Genomic DNA, 20062 nt, shown 5'->3' on the forward strand with positions numbered 1-20062 from the left:
AAAACATTGAAGGTTATAGGTTTGTGGTGACATGAAAACCATGGTTGGGGGGGGGGCGGGGAGGTAGGCATACAGAGACTAGGAAGAAAGGAAAGGAGCAGCAGCTGGTATAAAGGACCCAAGATGCAGATGATCTGAGGAACAGAAAGAAGGCCAGCTGAGATGTTTACAAAAGTGCTTTGTAGATGTAAAACATTCCTTACAACTCAGGTGCTGGCATGTTTAGGGAAATCTTTGTTTTCTCTTCCAGCGGGCTACTGTTTGTTAGGTTGGAAGACCACCTTGCCTAGGGAGTAGAATCCTGCTTTGAGGCTGACAAGGAAGAGTTGGACCCATGAGTCACAAATTCCAGCAGTTTGTGAATTACCATTAGTTACTCTATTTGTACTAAAAATAGTCTGTTTCTATAAGATTGGAAGTAGGAGAAAGAGGAATAGGCTTATTACTAGAAATTTGGGGGTGAAGGAGTTTTGTATCATTTCTAATTCTTACTATGTTTGGCTTTGCTGTTTGTTATGTATAGTTTTGCCACCTATTAACCCAGCAATGAAATCTGATCTTGGGTATCAGGTTTTCCTTTGTGGTTTGGTTTGTTAATAATTGAAGTACCTGAAGGGTTCTGGGTGTGAACCCTGCATACTTATAATTAATTTAGAACCAGGGAAGCTAGGATCTTCTGTTGAAGTAATTAATAACACATTGTGGCTTTAAAATAAATATTGTGTAACTATTATACCAAAACAACCAAAATATGATAATAAGACATAAGTTAGGTTTTTAGTGCCTTTAAAGATGAAAGTATTTTTAAATTTCTTGATGTCCTTTTTCTTTCTAGTTTGGGTGTGTAGGAATCTGTTTATCAGGAATATTTTAGCACTGATGTTGGTTTAGATTTTTTTTTTAATCTATGTAAACATGACCCTAGGCAGCTGTGTTTAATATAGTAAAGAATCATGGGGAGACTTTATAGTGTTTCTTGTTGGGACTTTGTGTGTATTTTAGTATTTAAAGGATGTGGTTTAGAGCTTTGAAAATGAGAAGGAGATTGCCTAACTCATAGCTGAATGCCTGCATATCTAGATTGTTTTGTCCTGGGGGTTATTAGCAACATGAAAGTTGTTTTTACTCTAGTGAAAATACACTATTAAGTTAGAAAACTTTTGTGGAATTACTTGTTTGCACATGGCTGATGAGTAGGCTCTTCTTTAAAATCGGACATTACATAGGAATGTTTTAGGTAACTAGAGTGCTGGAAAAAGCTGCTGTTCAAGCCAAACTATTTTTTGCTTTGCAGGAAAGTAACCAAGATTGCAAGTGACCATGACCTGGAGAGTATCCTCTGTGTCTCCACCACATCTACCTCCCATCTTTTAGCCAGCAGTGCACTAGTCAGGAAATGGTGGGTGGAGTTGCTTAATTACATCAATTTCCTAGGCTGCCCTAGTATTGATCAGTTAGACACCCATATGTTCCATTTAAAAGATTGTTGCTGATTGGCTGGTTTCTTTTAATCCTTAGGTTTGACATTGATTCACTCTAATGAATGCTTACCAAGTACAAGGCACTGGGTGTGGTGCATGCTCTTTGAGAGCTTGCAGAAAGGGGTATGGTTACTCATACATTTCAGTTTACAATGTAGTAGGGGAGGGGAAGACCAGATAGACCATGGTAAGTGTCCCAAAGGATGCATGTAGTAGCCATTCTATAATATTGATGAATGAGGGTAGGGCAGTGGATGAGACCTGGGCAGTGAGGAGCCCAGCTGGGTGAGCAATTTCATTCAGTAGTTCAGTGGGTAAAGAATGATAAAGATGGGGGTAACAGGTAGAGGAAAAAGATCAAATGGCTACTGTGAAGGTGAAGGGAAAAATACAAGGAAGGACTAAGGCAGGAGCTGTTAATTAGAAGCCCTGAGAGAGAAGTTGTTGAATTTATTCTTCAGATACAACTACAGTGGAAAAAAACCTGATTTTCACTTTTCTTTGGGGGATTTTGTGAGTTTGCTTTACAGATGAACTTTTGATCATGTAAATGGACCTAGATGGGAAACTAAAGTAATGGACCAGGAGATAAAAATTTAAGTTTTTCATCAGTTTGTCAGCTGGAGCTTCAGCAAGTTATTTTTTGGGTATCTCTTTGGAAAATAATGGTACAGTCTTTTGGATCTCTAATGGATAGCAGTTTTGTTTTCTCGGGCTCCATCTTGTCACTGATATGCTATTTGATCCAACACAAAGCTGTAGTGATCCAGTTGAGGTGCTGTACAGTAGAGATGGATGTTATATTCTCACCCTCTTTTCCAGATTCAAGCTGTCTCCTCTAGAATACAGCATCCATTCAAATTCAACAAACAGTTTTTGAGTGAAGCTCCAGAGGCAACCATGGTAAATCAGGCAAACAAGAGTTCTTGTCCTTGGGAGTTTACATCTTAGTAAAATAAACAGGTTATTTCCCTAGGTGGAATAGTGAATTCTACCCAAGTTTCTGTTTGAGGGAAGGCAGTACTTTTTGCCCAAAAAGAGGAGAAGACAAGTCAGGTTTTGAAATTTCACAACATAATGTTATCTTTGACTGTGAGCTTGGGATGTAGAAAATAATGGATATTCTTTCAGTAAACAAGAAACCTAGGGATCCCTGGGTGGCTCAGCGATTTAGTGCCTGCCTTCGGCCCAGGGCATGATCCTGGAGTCCTGGGATCGAGTCCCACATCAGGCTCCCTGCAGGGAGCCTGCTTTTCCCTCTGCCTATGTTTCTTTTTCTTTTTTTTTAATTATTTTTAAAAGATTTTATTCATTCATGAGAGACACACAGAGAGAGAGGCAGAGACACAGGCAGAGGGAGAAGCAGGCTCCATGCAGGGAGCCCAACAGGGGACTTGATCCTGGGCCCCCAGGATCACACCCTGGGCTGAAGGCAGCGCTAAACTGCTGAGCCACCTGGGCTGCCGCCTGCCTGTGTTTCTGCCTGTCTCTCTCTTTCTCTCTCTGTGTCTCTCATGAATAAAATCTTAAAAAAAAAAGAAAAAAAAAAAAAAAGAAAGAAAGAAACCTGCTGGTAAGTTGCTACTTATTGTTCTTTTTTTTTATTCTAATATTTTGTGCTGAATTGCAGTAGGTTTTCTTAGTTTAGATTTTCTTTTTTTTTTTTTTTTTTTTTTTAAATTTTTATTTATTTATGATAGTCACAGAGAGAGAGAGAGAGAGAGAGAGGCAGAGACACAGGCAGAGGGAGAAGCAGGCTCCATGCACCGGGAGCCCGATGTGGGATTCGATCCCGGGTCTCCAGGATCGCGCCCTGGGCCAAAGGCAGGCGCCAAACCGCTGCGCCACCCAGGGATCCCATTAGTTTAGATTTTCTGAAGTAGTGTTTCTCTCTCCTCCCTTCTCCCTACCTGTACAGTTGCCCAGTAGGCTTAAAATTTATTCTGATATTATTCAGTTGATCATTAGTTACTTCCAGTCCTTTGTTAAATAGCTAAATATAAACCTGGTTGCTGTCTATTCTGTATTTTCTTTCTTTTTTTTTTCTAAAGATTTCTAAAGTAGGAGCCTGCCATGGGACTTGATCCTGCATCCTGGGATTGTGACCTGAGCTGAAGGCAGCCGCCCAACTGCTGAGCCACCCAGGCATCCCTCTAGTTTTTAATTTAGAAAATAAATGGTCCTTTAGGTCAGTGTTCTTTTTTTTTTTTTTTTTAAGATTTTATTTATTTATTCATGATAGAGAGAGAGAGAGGCAGAGACACAGGCAGAGGGAGAAGCAGGCTGCATGCCCCCGGAGCCCGATGTGGGATTCGATCCCGGGACTCCAGGATCGCGCCCTGGGCCAAAGGCAGGCGCCAAACCTCTGCGCCACCCAGGGATCCCAGGTCAGTGTTCTTTAACCTAGTCCATTGGCCCTGCTGAGCTTTAGGGAGGTGGTTTGTGAATCTCCTGAAACAACAATCATGACAGACTTTGTGGATATGGGCCCTTTCCTCTGGGAGGATCCATTTGCTTTCATCAGAATTTTAAAGGGCCTATAATGACTATAAAAAAGATTAATGAGGGGGATCCCTGAGTGGCTCAGCGGTTTAGTGCCCGCCTTTGGCCCAGGATGTGATCCTGGAGTCCTGGGACCGAGTCCCCATCAGGCTCCCTGCATGGAGCCTGCTTCTCCCTCTGTGTCTGTTTCTCTGTCTCTCTCTGTATCTCTCATGAATAAATAAATAGTCTTTTAAAAAAAAGATTTTGTATAAAAGATTTTAAATAATAGGAGTGATAACATTTTTTCCTTTCCAGGCATATTTGGCGGGTGTTAATCTTTGGAGCAGTGAGTTCTTGAATGATTTGATCTCTTAAACAAACTTGGATTGTGTGGCAATCAAATCAGAATAGTTTTCTTGTTATTTTTCTTTTATGTGATCCTAAAACATCAAGCCTAAACTCCTGAGTTTCTGACCTTCACTCATTGTTATGGGCTGAGTTGCAAGCTGCTCCCCTTTTCACAAGTACCTGGGAATGTGACTGAATTTGGAGAGAGGGCTTTTAAAAAGGTGATTAAGGGAGTGCCTTGGTGGCTCAGTCGGTTAAGTGTCTGATTCTTGATCTCAGCTCAGGTCTTGATCTCAGGGCTGTGAATTCAAGCCTACTGTTGGGCTCCTCATTGCCTGTGGAGCCTACATTTTTAAAAAAAGTGATTAAGTTAAAAGAAGATAGTGTGGGCTCTAATCTAATCTAAATGGTATCTTTAGAAGAAAGAGGAATTTTGAACATAAGAGAAAGACACCAAAAGGCATGTGTATCCTGTGAGAACACAGTGAAAAGGAAGCCATCTGCAAGCCAAGGACTTAGGAAAAATGAAACAACCCACTGTCACCTTGATCTTGGACTTTTAGCCTCCAGAACTATGAAAAGTAACTTTTTTGTTGTTTAAGCCACACAATCTGTGGTATTTTGTATCAAAGCTCAAGCAAACTAACATGCTCATGGCCACATGTAGGAGTAGAGTGCCAATGTAAAGTATAGCAAGGTAACTATTTCTCTTTGCCTCAGTGCATTTTTGTGCAATGATGAAGTGTTGTGTATAGTTTCACATAGTCTAATACACATTTTCACACACATCTCACTGTAAAGAGATGGTAGAAACATGAAATCAAGATATAACAGATACTAATATTCCTATTCATACTGGCCTTATTCTTGATCACTATGTAGTTTCCCATCTGTCTGTGGTTATATTTTAATGTCATCTCTTCTGTTCTCTACCATTTTTCATTCTCTGGAACTAAGTTTTATAAATAAGTCTATTATAAATCAGAACCAGAGTAGTATCTGTGTGTATTCTCCTGTGTGTTTTTTGTACAGTCATTCCAACCCAGCCTTATTCTCTGATAATATTATCTATACTCAGGCCTCTGTTCCAGACTGTCATATTTGCATTCAAGTTTTGAAGTTTTCTCTTTGCAAAAAGTAATTTTTTTTAAAAAAGATTTTATTTATTTATTCATCAGAGAGGCAGAGGGAAAAGCAGGCTCCACCCAGGGAGCCCGATGTGGGACTCTATCCCCTAACTGGGATCACGCCCTGAACCGAAGGCAGACGCTCAACCGCTGAGCCACCCAGGTGTCCCATGTCAAAAATAAAATTTGTGTGCATCCTAGTGATGGCTGCCTTTATTGCTAACTTGATTCAATACATGGGAAACTTAAGTTTGCAAATTAATGAAAAGCTAAAGGAGCAATAGAGGTTTCTCAAGTTTGCCAGGAGGTTAGGAGTTCTGTCAGTGTTTTTCATGCTGAAGCTCCGGGGTGTAGTCTAACACTTAAAGGAAGTTAAGTATTTAATAAGTGAATAGATTAATTTTAAGTAGGTTATCAAACTCAGGCATCCAAAATTGAAGCCATAACCCAAATTCTTTTTCTTCTCACAGTTAGACTTCTCAGTCTTCCTTTATGACATTGTGAATAAGCTTACTGATGGGTGCCCCATGCATGTGTTCCTCATTTGCTCTCCTTCCTCTTTTCATAATGTGGTAGGTGAGAGCGTAGCCTTTGACTCCTGACTGCGCATATCCGGGCTCCTTGATGTACTTGCTGTGGCAAGTTTCTTACTTCCCTCTGCTTTAGTTGTGTGTTTTTTCTAAATCTACAATTAGAGATAATAAGAGCATGCACTTCTTAGGTTTTTAGGGGGATTGTGAGTTTTGAACAGTGCTTGGCAGATAGAAAACATTTTTGAGTCGTTAGAACTATTAATTTTCTTTTTTTTTTTTTAAGATTTATTTATTTATTCATTAGAGAGAGAGAGACACACACACAGGCAGAGAGAGAAGCAGGCTCCTCGCAGGGAGCCTGATGTGGGACTCGATCCCCGGACCCAGGGTCATGCCCTGAGCCAAAGGCAGAAGCTCTACCGCTGAGCCACCCAGGCATCCCAAGAACTATTAATTTTCTAGAAGTGAAAACAGATTATTCTCATCTATTTTATCTCTAGGTCTACATTGCTTTCTTTCTTTTACTTTAAACAACAAAACTTTTGCCAATAAAGCTGGCATGATTTTCTTGGTAGTGGCAGTGTATTAGCACTACCCTTTTGGAGAGTAGTTGGGCAAGTTATACCCAGTTATAAAAATACACTCTGATTCAGGAATTCCACTTCTGGCAGTCTTCTAAGGACATCCCCTTAAATGCAGAAGAGAGTGCGTCGGTGAAGTTTACGTTATAACCTCCATGGTTGGAGGGAGTAGTTTATTAAATTCTGACACACATTTATAATTGATGAATTTCAAGACCATGCTAATAACATGGAAAATAGTTGGGTTGAAAAGTATGACATTTTATGTATAATATGATTACAACCATATTAAGTAAATACATGCAGGAATTTCAGAGGATAGGACTTAGGTCTTTTAACTCTCCACCTGTCAGATTCTGCATTTATGTAAAGCTGGTTCTGGAAGCGCAAGTTTACCCTTTAATTGAGAGTTTTATGTACCTTGTTTGTAAAACATCATCTTTTCCTGTTTGGCTTTAGGAACCAGGTTTAGTCAAATTCTGCAGAATTGGATGGCCATGGGGGGGTGGTATAGAGGTGAAGACAGACCCTTTTTGTACTCGAGGAATAATTTTATGTGAGCTTTAAGAACATAAATCCCAGTATGTGATTTTTGTCTAATAATAAAACTGTTTGGGTTCCTTGTGTGCCTAATGTGTGTGTGTGTGTGTGTGTGTGTGTGTAAGAAATTTCTCACATTTACTTCTTGAGAATACTCATTTTTTAACACCAAGATCTGGCTTTGGTAAGGTAAAAAAAAAAAAAAAAAAACAAGCTCTAGAACAGCAGCTTTTTCTATTTTCTTTTTGACCATAAACCTCATTTCTTTACAAGCGGTAATTTTTAACAATGTGCATAGATGGCTACTTCAGTTTTTGTTCAACAGATCCTAGGGAAATGTGATAGAAGGAAGAGTAATTACTAAACAGCTGGGCACAGGACTGTGGCTTAGGCTTTATTTCTTTGGTAAATACCATGGGTCCTATTTCTGAAGTAATTCCCCCACCCCTTCTACTCCCACCCAGGATTGCTGACAATAGTCTTGCCAGATCTTTTGTCTGCATTGATACTGCAGTTTCACTTGGTGTGTTAATATTTGTTACCCTGAATTTTTATGTTTTTGATTCTTTTTTTCTTTCCTGTGGAACAGTTACCCATAATGGGCCAGCCTGTGCCCAGCTGACTGTTACAGTACTTTGATCAAGACAAAGGCCCAACATGAGGTGTTTGTATGTTGGGCCATTTGTGGTGTGGTGTTGCATTTACACTCTAGATTTTGTGCTCTTCTCTGATTGCTTATATCAAACATTATTTGGCACATAATGGATTTTTTTGAACTGTTTGTGGCTGGCCTTAGAATCTTTAACATTTATTTCCTAGGAAAGCGACATCTTTATGTCCAAGTTATGTTTGGTCAAAGAGGATATATGTTAAAGCTCTGATGAGTTCTCTGAAAGTACTACATTACTTTCAAAGAAAGTACTGCCTTAAAAGTTCATATAAAATATATGTGGAAGAATGACTGGTTTCAAAGAAAAATAAAAGCAGCAGGTCACTCAAGGAATAACATTTTGCTATGTGAGAGGGTAAAGATTTTCTTTTCCTTTATTTTCTTTGAGAAATATTAGAATAGGAAAAATAATCAAGAGGGTTTTAACAGGAATGGTAAATATCTGAAAATCCGTGGATGCGAAATTTTCTCAGTAATGCTCAGTTTACTATTCAGTATATATCAGTGATTTGGGGGGGAATAATGTTTGGCATTATGTCACAGGAACAATAGGAACTAACTTTGTAAATCCTTGACTGGATTAATGTAAACATAATACTTCACAACTGTTATTTAATAATTCAGAATAGCCTGATCAAGTGTTCTTCCCTCTAACCGCCTCGGGAAAAAAAAAAGAGGATCCACAAAACTGGTCACTAATTCAGTATTTTGCAATACTGTAAAAATGTTAGGTGTTGCTTCTTTTATGATCACAATAGAAGAGCAAAGTAGTGGCTACCCTTCCCAACTTGTAATACTCTTTTTTAGTATGTTTTAGATATTTTATTGTCCCATCAGGCCTATAATACACTTTTGTTTTGGGGAAGTTACCTTTGTTTGGTCTTTTTTTTAAATTTTTTTTTGAAGATTTTATTTATTCATGAAGAAAGACACAGAGAGAGGGAGACACATTAGGCAGAGGGAAACATATAGGCAGAAGGAGAAGCAGGCTCCCTAAGGGGAGCCCTATGTGGGGTGGAACTCCATCTCAGGACCCCAGGATCACATCCTGAGCTGAAGGCAGACCCTCAACTGCTGAGCCATCCAGGGGTCCCTTTGTTTGGTCTTTAATCATGATACACAATCTATATTAGATAACCGTAAAGCAGGTATGTGCTATATTTAAATAATATTGTGAATTCTAAGAATGATGAAAGCTGTGAGCAGTGAGTTCTGGAAAACTACATGTGCTTCCAAAGGCTAGTCTCAGTATTGCTCGATATCTTTTAATAGACAGTAAAGGAGTTTTTCATTAAATTGTGCACTGTTAACTATCCAGCCCTCGCAAGGCAAAGTTCAAAGTTCCCATTAAATGGCTTTAGAGAATGTTCCTTAAAAAAAGAGTGAACTTGCTCCCCCGAAAATGAGAGCCTCCCTCCTCCCCCAGTATTTTGGAGCTCCATTTGAGAATTACCATCCTTTCTGGCTTAGTTCAGTTTTTTTGTTTGTTTGGTAAAGGCACTCAGGGGGATTTGGATGCCTTCTGTCAGCATTTAGAGGCTTTGAAATGAAGTCCTTTCTTAGGCCTCCACCTGTATTCACACCCTCCTGGTCTTGGCACTTTTTCTACTTTAACAGCCATGGAAGTAGTTTCTACATACTTTTAGATTATATTGCTTCCTATGTGATATGGTATGTCTGCTTGAATTTATCACAGTTCTATGTAGAGGTTTTATGTGGCACTGAAGAAAAACTGACCCGATTTGAAAGATAAAAAGCTCTTTGAATAGATGCTGTCGGAATTAATTTTATTTGTGTCATAATTGGGCCTAGGTTCTAAAATATTTTTTGTTTTGTAGCAAGGAAAATAGGTCCAGGAGACTCTTATTAATTCTCATCCTAATTCTCCCACTATTTAGCTGGGGGGCTTCTAGCTTTTCATTATAGTAGCTCTTTTGCTTCATTTGCAAAAACAAAGATTTCATTATACATGCAGTATTCTGCTCGAGTTGCTAGTCATAAAAAAAAGAGTGGTTTTAAGATGTTCTCTGGAAGCTTTTACATTTTATTTATTTATTATTTATTTATTTATTATTTATGTATTTAAATATATTATTTATTCATGAGAGACACAGAGACGCGGGCTTAGGGAGAAGCAGGCTCCGTGCAGGGAGCCTATGTGGGACTTGATCCCGGGTCTTCAGGATCATGCCCCGGGCTGAAGGCAGACACTCAACTGCTGAGCCACCCGGGGATCCCCAGCTTTTACATTTTTAAAGGAACAATTTATTAACTATATAGTTTTATCCCCTTTAAAATTATCATGGGAATGGTCTTTCAAGGACTATTCTATTTTAATAGAATCTGGCGTTTTTAAGTAGGCTCCATACCCAATGTAGGGCTTAAATTCACAACCCTGAGATCAAGAGTTGCAGGCTCTATGGACTGAGCCAACTAGGTCCTCCTCCTCTGGCCTTTTATAAAAGAAGAATGGCTCTTACTATTCATTCATTCATTCATTCATTCATTCATGACTGTTTATTTGAGAGGGAGAGAGAGACAGACTGCAGGTACTAGAGAGCGGGGCAGAGGAGGAGGGAGAAGGAGAGGGAGAATCTCAGACAGACTCCTTGCTGAGCGTGGAGCATGATGCTGGGCTCAGTCTTCCCACCCTGAGATCGTGACCTGAGCCAGATGCTTCACGGACTTAGGCACCCCGGAACTCCCCGTGCTATTCTAATAAAAGTTAACTCCTTTTTGGAGTGCATTCCTGTACCTTTAATGAAGCAGAAAGAAACTGAAAATGACTTATCTTCTAACCTGTTTTGATAGGCAAGGCCATAGACTGAGTGACAAGTTAGAAAACAAGCATCTGCCTTTGATTTTTCGGCTTCCTGATAGTGCGAGGAGAAATCTCATCCTTTTCCCACCCATCCTTTTTTTTCTTCTTTTGAAAATTCTTTGTACTTCTGGTTGGTGTTTTTTTTTTTTTTTTTTTTTTAATTGTATTTATTTATTTGACAGAGAGAAAAAGCACAAGCAGGGAGAGCAGGAGAGGGAGAAGCAGACTCCCTGCTGAGTAGGGAGCCTGATTCCATGTCTCCATCCCAGGACCCTGAAATCATGACCTGAGCTGAAGGCAGGTCAGCTTAGCTGACTGAGCCACCCAGGTGCCCCCTTTCTCCCATTCTGACCCTGTGTTGCCATTGTCATTGATCAAATTTATCCCTCCACAGACTAGAGTTAGTATGACTCTTTCAACTTTGGAATTTATCCAAGCAGTTTTTTTTTTTTTTTTTTTTTCTCTAAGCAAAGTTAAATTCTCTTCCATGGCTCCATTTTGGGATTGTACATGTTGTTTAAAGGTGAGAGTTTTTCCAGCTTTTTCAAGCTAAAAACAGAGAGGCTAAAAGGTATACTGACTCGAATTATTTGAAGACAGAATTTCAACCTTCAGTGGAGGAAAGTTGTTCAAGTTTTAATTGATTCATTGTTTTATCTCACTTTATTCCTGGAAAGGATCAAGGTGACAGGTAAGGTGACAGGTATTAAGGTGACAGGTGACAAAGACTTTCTCCTTCACAGTTACCCTTTGTGAAAGAGTTGTTAAGGTTCACTTTATCACCTTCCAGTCACTCCTTCACCATGAACTTCTGGCTCTGCCCTACTCACTCACTGTAGTTCTTTTTTTTTTTTTTTTTTAAGATTTATTTATTCATGAGAGACATAACACAGAGAGAGAAGGGGAGGGGGGCAGAGACACAGGCAGAGGGAGAAGCAGGCTCCATGCAGGACTCAATCCCGGGTCTCCAGGATCACACTCCGGGCTGAAGGCGGCGCTAAACTGCTGAGCCTTCCGGGCTGCCCCACCCACTGTAGTTCTTAACAGCAGGGTCACCAGGGATCTCATTTTCTTTCTTTCTTTCTTTTTTTTTTTTTTCCATTTTATTTTTCTTGGCCAACCTGTGTCAGTCTGCCTATTAGATATCTGTCTTGCATGCAGTACTTTTTAAAACTGGACCTACCTCTCTTCCCCCTGCTCCAAATCTGTTCAGCCACCTTTTTCACCATCTCACTAAAAGGTACTTACTACCCTTCATCCAGTTGCTAAAGCCATAAGATGAGGACCTATCCTTTGACACCTCTTCCTCAACCTTTATTTATAAGGAGCAGCTAAAGTTCCTGTCTGTTGTTGCTTACTTAATCCATTTACTTGTTTCTCTGCTCACAGCATCTCAGCTATACTGTTCTCACTTCAGTTTCATAAAGGCATCGTTTACTTTTGAACCCCTTAATACACTGTCTTCCTTTAGGGTTTTAGCTTAGGAAATCAGGGATTCTCTGACCTACACTCTCAAGACTAAGCTTGGTGCTGGTGGTTCCCTCACATCCCTTCATACACCCCTTCCTTCTGTGTGTTGTCCTCTCTCTCCTCCTGCATGGACTCTCCCAGCATCCATACTGTCTTTATAAACACACATCACATTGTATTGTAATTGGTTATTGACTTCTCTGTCTCCTTAAGGGCAATGACTATGTCTTATTTGTAATTGCACCAGTAATATCCAGCCCAAAGTGTTTAGCAAATTTCTGATAATAGGTAGTAAGAAATGGGTGATGGTTAATATGAAAATTTTGAAGCTGTTATGCTAGTTTTATGGTTTTGATTGCTTTAAAATTTGCATCTTAAGTGCTATGATTAACCTTCATTTACCAGGTCCTATAGTAGTGGTTCTGTGCATAAGCTCCCAGAGTGTGAAATAAGGTAGGGGCAAAGCAGAAATGAAGCTGATAGGTTGGCTAGGTGGCCTCACTTTGCATTCCATTGATAAAGAGGTTAGGCTTTCCTATAGGTAACAGTAATGTAGCAGAGATAAGATAGCTGCTTAAACTAGGGCACTTATGCCAGAAATGAAGAGGGAGCATTTTATTTATTTTTTATTTTTTAATTTTTTTAGGAGGGAGCATTTTAGTGATTGGATATGGGTCAGGGAGGAGGAATCTATAAGCGACCCAACTTTCTGGCTTGACTGGCTAGGTACTTGGTGTTTTTGTTAACTAGTTGTGTCAATTTTTGAGATTCTTTCTGACATCCAGGTATGCCTGCAAGGCAGGCAATAGAATATGAAGTTTGGGAGAGCACACCATTGGAGAGTCATCGGTATGTGCTTGTTAAGAACTACAAGAGAGCACTTAAATATATAGCCTGAGTAATGATCTAGAAAAAGAAGGAACGCTGAGGAAGACAGACATCTAAGGCTGGGGAAGAAGAGAAGAGAACTGGGGGGGGGGGGGGGGGGAAACTGTCAAACTCAGGAGTTGGAGTTAAAGAGGAAATTTGGCAATAAAAAGGCTACTGGCTTTTTTTGTGCCTTAAAGAGAAAATAACAAGTAAGAAATTGGGTCTGTCTTTAACCAGCTGTTGAATAGATGCTTCAGGATGGACTAGTTGCTAGACTTTTTGTTGAGCAGCTCTACCTCACCCCTCTTGGTGGCCCAGCACACTAGCCCAAATCCAGAACCCCACTGACATTCTTACATCAGATCTAGCACATGACCTTTAATCCCTTCGAAGCTAACTCTAAAGGTTAAAAACAGATTGCAGAAATTTTGGATCCAATCCCAGATTTTCTGATTCCTTGGGCCCGGGGATCTTAATTTTTTACAAGAATATTTCTGATTATCTAAGGAATAGTCATGTGTAGGTAGGTGCTAGAGCCCTTCATTTTGTTTAATTGCAAGAGAGCAGGACTTTATTATGGAGAACTTTAAAGTACAATTGTGATGAAGAGATTGGCAACCATGGAAACCTGGCTGGAGATTTCCACAGTGCCTTTGTTTGTGGGGGTGGGCTGGATGTGGGCAGAGTGCCACCATCTGGTATAATCTGTTAGAGATCTCAAGTTTCCATCTTACAGGTTTTTGTGGCAGATGCCCCTGGTGCCCTGTATCATACCCTTGTGGTCTTCCATGGATCTCAACCCAAACTCAGATTTCCATAGTTTCTCACTCTAAGTCTGCCAGCACTTTTCTGTTTTCTGCCTTAGGACCTTCAAGCCCAGTGCAGGAAGGAGGGAGGTTAATATCCTGGGCAACCTTTAATTAGTAGGCGACAAGAACCCATCCCTAATCGTGCTTCCTTCAGCAATCCCCCAGACTCGTCCCCCACCCTCCAGCAGTCACCCCAATTGCATCGAATGACCTTACTGGCATTTCTCCTTCCCAGTTGTACCTTCTCTCACTTCTGTTCCCTGGGATCATCTCCTGTTTTAGTCCTCCTAAAACCCTGTCTACTAGCAACATGTCATTGAGCCGACTTTACAGGTTAATAAATGCAAAAAAAAAAAAAAAGTTTCCATAATTACATTATTTTCTTCTTAATGTCCTTGCCTATCAATAATAGCACCTAAAATAATGTGTGGGGGAAGAAGGCGAAGAGAACATATTGCACAATGCAGAATGGCACACACATTGCTGAAGTTTAAATTTATTCACAGACACTCTGTAATGAGATCATTATGTGAGAATTTATTGGATTTTCCAGCAACTTCCATTTCTTTCATTTCACTTAGAGAAGGGTTGTAGAGAAGATGAAAAACCATATGAAAATATGAATAAAAGGAAATTGTTGACAGAGTTAGTGATATATAAAGCCTCTTTTTATTCATTTATTTTATTCATATATATTCATCCTGAAGAGTTCTCAGTGGGTCTTTTTGTAAATGATAGAAATGCTATAAAAATGCTATAGTGCAGGAAAGGGGGCACATCACAGATTTAGGATAGAAATTGCCAGAGATTATCAACAAACCAATCTGATCTATTTCAGGATTATCTTTGAAAAGATACTTTGTCTTAAATGCAAGATTTCTCTTCACCTAGCTAGAAGATACTCATATTCCTGTTTCTTCGTTTCTTCTTTTAACTAAGCCTAGACTCAAGGAATTAAGAGTTGAAAGGTAAACAGACTTGTTCTGTATGGCCACTTTCATCCTTGACGATTAAAATTAGTATCTGAAAGCAATTATCATAGAGGTTGACACATAGCAAGCACTCACTAAATGTTATAAAGTGAATGATAAGGGAAGGGAATACGCTGAGTTGCCGAATATGCGTGTCCTAGACTGGTGTCCACACAAGTGAGAGTAGGGAAATTCTATGTGCTCAGACTTGTGGGGCTCTTGCCACCAACCCATGATCACAGATATTTATTTTTGTCTGTTGGTTTATTTTGCAGGAGACCAGATATCCTGACAAAACATTTTTTTCTCTGTGTATAGTGTTCTGTGTAACAATGGTTATTTTATTGTAAAAATTGATGAGCTTATTAGATAATTTAGTATTCAGATCCCTCTGTCAACGTTTGAAGTGCGATCCAGAGAGGAAGTGACTTGTCCAAGGTAAACCAAACTGAGTCTAGCTAATTAATGATAGAGCAAGGACTAAAACACACATCTCTGCATGTAATCATCTTTCTAATTTCTGAGATGGTTCCTGTCTCCTCTAGCCTTGGTCAGAGAACAAAACAGGACATTGTTTTTCTGAAATAGTTTAGAATAGTCTAAAATGATTTTTAGACCTAATAAGGATTATGGGTTCTGTATTTGATTTAAGGTATTTGGAGGAAATTTGACAGGAGCTTATACAAATAAATTATTTAGAAAATCAAGACTAGAGGCTCCTGGGTGGCTCAGCTGGTTGAGCGTCTAAGTCTGGATTTCAGCTCAGGTCACGATCTCAGGGTCATGAGTTCAAGTCCTGCGTCAGACTCCCCACTCTGTGTGAGTCTGCTTGAAATTCTCTTTGTTCTTCCCCCTGCTCACATATGTGTGCATATGCTCTCCTTCTATAAATAAATAAATTCTTTTAAAAAATCAAGATTGGTAGATGGGCAAAGTATATAAGCAAACAGATGAAAAATAATAAACATCTAAAATACCCAACAGTAAGAAAAGTTTAGAAACCAGTACAACAGTTTGACAGATTGTTTGCAACCAATAAAATGCTAGCTGTGACGATTTACAAATAGGGTCAGTCTACTAGGGATTCGGGCCAGTTCTTTTTATCTTTTCCTTCTATACTGTACTTATTATTTGGAAGTTTTCAGTAAGTTATTTCCTTTTTTTCCCCCCTAACATTTAAAGGACTAATTTTATGTATAAGATGTTAACTAAGGTCACTATCTGAAATTCACTTCTATTCAATCTCATTCACCAATTTATTTTCTGGCCTGTTCACCATGGAAAATGGTTGTTTTGCCTTTTTTTTTTCTTTTAAGTATTTATTTATTTGAACACAAGCAGGGGGAGGGGCAGAGGCAGAAGCAGGGAGCCCAACACGGGGGACAATCCCAGGACCGACCCCTACATGATGACCTGAGCCAGAGGCAGATGCTTAACCAACTGAGCCACCTAGGTGCCTCACTTATTATTATTATCAAGATTATTATTCTTGATCTGTACATTAAAAACTAGCTGAAATGAGAGTTGGTATGGTAAAGATTTGATGTACTGACAATGTTTCTATTACTTGCTAGGACTGTCAGAGTATATGTTAAAAAACTTTTCTAAAAACAAAAGCACTATCTTAATCAAATATGTATTTCTTTCCTGTAGAGCCTCTGTTATGCACCTAAAGCCATACTGGAAACTCCAGAAGAAAGTGTCACCTCTGGAAATCAGCAAGGAAACTTTGAGAACTCCTATGACCCACCACGAAGTGAATGATGAAAAATGCAAAGCTAGCTACATGAAACCAAGTGTATTTCCTTCACCCTCTCTTGGTAAAGCATCATCTCGAAAGCCTTTTGGGATTATTTCTCCAAATGTTTTGTGCAGCATGAGTGGGAAGAGTCCTGTAGAGAGCAGCTTGAATGTTAAAACCAAGAAGAATGCACCATGTGCAACAATCCACCAGGGTGAAGAAGGGGAAGGGCCGCTTGATATCTGGGCTGTTGTGAAACCGGGAAATACCAAGGAGAAAATTGCATTCTTTGCAGCCCACCAGTGTAGCAATAGGATAGGATCTATGAAAATAAAAAGCTCCTGGGATATTGATGGGAGAGCTACTAAAAGAAGGAAAAAATCAGGGGATCTTAAAAAAGCCAAGATACAGTTAGAAAGGATGAGGGAAGTCAACAGCAGGTGCTACCAGCCTGAGCCCTTTGCGTGCGGCATTGAGCACTGTTCTGTGCATTATGTGAGTGACAGTGGCGATGGGGTCTATACCGGGAGGCCTCTGTCAGTCATACAGATGGTTGCCTTCCTTGAGCAAAGGGCCAGTGCCCTACTGGCTACTTGTACGAAAAACTGCACTAATTCACCGTCTGTGGTGAGGTTTCCTGGGCAGGCCAGAGGTGGGCTCTCAGCCTCCGAGCCCTTTTCTGCTCCAGGAGCTTGTGAAGAATCCACAGAAAGGGGAAATCCTGAGGTCGGTGAACCACAGAGTGAGCCAATCCGTGTCCTTGACATGGTAGCCAGGCTGGAGTCTGAGTGCCTGAAGCGGCAGAGCCAGCGTGAGCCTGGGAGCCTCTCGAGGAATAACAGCTTCCGTCGAAATGTGGGCCGGGTGTTGCTTGCAAATGGCACGCAGGCTAATGAAGGCAAAACAAACAAAGGTGCCCTGGAGGCACCAGACACTCAGGTGAATCCTGTGGGGTCTGTGTCTGCGGACCACAGTCTCTCAAGAGCTGACCATTGTTCTCCTAGGGAGAATGAGTCCTGGGACAGTGCTCCTCGGGGCTGTCCCCCATTGCCGGCCGGTGTGAATTTCCTCACAGACAGTGCAAAATTTGAGCCAGATCAGCAAACTGCTATGAAAAACGGCAATAGATACGACGTGGAAATGACCGAGGAACTTGCTGGGTCACCTTTTCCTCCTCGCACCTGCCCTCAAGCCATTGAATTGCCCACAGATGCTGTTGATTGTAGGAGTAGAGAGCTCGCTCCGCTCACTAGCCAAAATCCTGATCAGAGAAGAAAGGAACCTTTGTGCATTAGTATCACTGTGTCCAAGGTAGAGCAAGGCCAGCCTTCTAGTTTAAAGTCCTGTGAAGACCCACTTCCAGGGATGTTGTTTTTTTTGCCACCGGGTCAACGCCAGTCGGGCTGTTCCCAGTTGAGTGAAAGCACAAGGGAGTCTCCTGAGGCCAGGCAGCTTCAGGATGCTGCTGAGGGGGACGGTGCCTCAGAGGAGAAAAGCGTGTCAGCTGACGCGTTTGTCCCGCCAGCCTCTCCGGTGGAAAGTACATTGCCGGTGCTCGAGGCATCCAGTTGGAAGAAGCAAGTGTCTCATGACTTTCTGGAGACAAGGTTTAAAATCCAGCAGCTTTTGGAGCCTCAGCAGTACATGGCTTTTCTGCCCCACCACCTCATGGTGAAAATCTTCAGGTTACTCCCCACCAAGAGCTTAGTGGCTCTTAAGTGTACCTGCTGCTATTTCAAGTTTATCATCGAATACTACAACATCAGGCCCGCAGACTCCCGCTGGGTGCGAGATCCGCGATATAGAGAGGACCCTTGCAAGCAGTGCAAGAAAAAATACGTGAAAGGGGATGTGTCCCTGTGCCGGTGGCACCCCAAGCCCTATTGCCAGGCATTGCCCTATGGGCCAGGATACTGGATGTGCTGCCACCGGTCTCAGAAGGGCTTCCCTGGCTGTAAGCTGGGGCTTCATGACAATCACTGGGTCCCTGCTTGCCACAGCTTTAACCGGGCGATCCATAAGAAAGCAAAGGGGACCGAAACTGAAGAGGAATACTAGAGTCTACGTGAGAGGTGACAAAAGGACTAATCCTTAAAATGGCAAAACACCACCTAGATCCACCATTCAAGTGAATGTTGCCCCTCAGAGCCATCACTGTAGGAGAATCTGTACTCACTCCATCAGGACTGCCATTGCTCAGGCATTTTTTAAACTCTGGCTTTATGAGCTATATGAGGAAATTGGTCTCATTGTTTATAGTGGCGCCTCCCATTTGGTCCAGGGTGGTGTCCCCACAGTTTGATTCGCTTGGCTGTGAATATGCCTGTTCTCCCAAATCAAATCCATCCTCAAAGGACAAAGACTTGCCACCAACAAGGACGTTCAGAAGAGTTCATTGCAGACTATGCAGGCAATCCCCAAAAAGGGGTTCCAGAAATGTTTTAAGCACTGGCACCATATTTGAAATAAGTGACTAGTGTCCTATGGAAAGAATAGCAGCACACTTGGATGAAAAGTATGCTTACAAAGGAAAAGTCAGGCACCTTACCTTTAGCCCTTGTATGCTTGATCTGTGAGATTGAAGTTTGTGGTTGGAGATGGATTTCATGCCCTGTGGTGTTTACAGTGTATATAATGGTTGTGTTTTCATAGGGCTATGAAAGTGCACATTAAACCCGAGCGCCTTTACCTTAGATGAGTGCTTTGGCCCCTCTGTAAATAACACTATTAAATGCAGTTGTATATAGTGGACAGACTGAACATAATCCCCACAATGCAGCTAGGATAGTGTTGCGGCTACAATTGTGTGGTATTTTTTTTTTCTTATTGTCTTGTCTTAAATTTGTACATCCTGTATAAAATATGAATGTTTCCCAAATAAACTATGAATGTTTCTTGTATAATATATAATGTTTCTGAGAAGAAACTCTAAATAGTTAAGAGGTTAACCTGTTGAAGATACCAAATAATGGTTTAACTGGACAACCTTAAAATTAGCATAGAGAACAATCCTTTGTTATATTTTAGTGATCCACCAAGAATGAGAGGATATTATATAGTCAGATAATAACATCCTTGTCTACTTTACTCTTTCTGTCTGGTTACGAATTTTTTTTTTAACTTCAATAAAAACATGCATCTTAAATGGGACCTGAGTTTTGCATAATTTTTTCCTTACTATTTTGAGGTAATTAATAGTGGAGAATTATGTGGTGAATTAAATCGCAAGAATTTAAATTTTGAGTCGTTAGAAGGGGGAGAGAAAATTGTTTTTTTGCCACAGAAAAGAGACCATCTTAATCCTATGAGCTTACATTTTTGCAATACTTTAATGCTTATTTTGAATTTGTTGTCTGCCCAATACCTACCATGTCTCCTGTTGGAGGAGGTATTATCTAGGATGTTCTCACAGCATGTCTAAGCGTGACTAGCTAATGATTAAGAAGTCAGGATATATTCAAGTCTGTGGTCATGTAATGCTGGGTGGGGCTGGAAGGTACTGGCCCCCAAAAAGCTGCTGCAGAGGCTTACCTAAAAACTAGGTTGGTTTGAAATCAGGTACCCACCGAAACCCCTTGGAACCGGGGTCAGCCTCAGGCCGTGAAGAAGCATAACT

At 40.6% G+C, this 20062-nt stretch overlaps 1 protein-coding gene across 11 annotated transcripts in view; it reads left to right on the plus strand.

Moving 5' to 3' along the window:
• FBXO34 (F-box protein 34) overlaps positions 1-19596 on the plus strand; it is a 140472-nt gene extending 120876 nt beyond the window's left edge. For 7 of the 11 annotated variants that reach the window (XM_072838667.1, XM_072838659.1, XM_072838668.1 and 4 more), the window contains exon 2: positions 16359-19596. In XM_072838667.1, coding sequence (XP_072694768.1) covers positions 16369-18504 — 2136 coding nt within the window. In that variant the 5' untranslated portion in view covers positions 16359-16368 and the 3' untranslated portion in view covers positions 18505-19596. Of the gene's footprint in view, positions 1-1294; positions 1400-2303; positions 2385-16358 lie in introns of all 11 variants that reach the window. The other 4 variants (XM_072838666.1, XM_072838665.1, XM_072838663.1 and 1 more) reach the window with 2 other exon arrangements.
• The last annotated feature ends 466 nt before the right edge of the window (positions 19597-20062 follow it).

This window comes from Canis lupus, chromosome 9 (genome assembly GCF_048164855.1).
Source record: "Canis lupus baileyi chromosome 9, mCanLup2.hap1, whole genome shotgun sequence".
In the NCBI taxonomy this organism is placed as follows: Eukaryota; Metazoa; Chordata; class Mammalia; order Carnivora; family Canidae; genus Canis; species Canis lupus.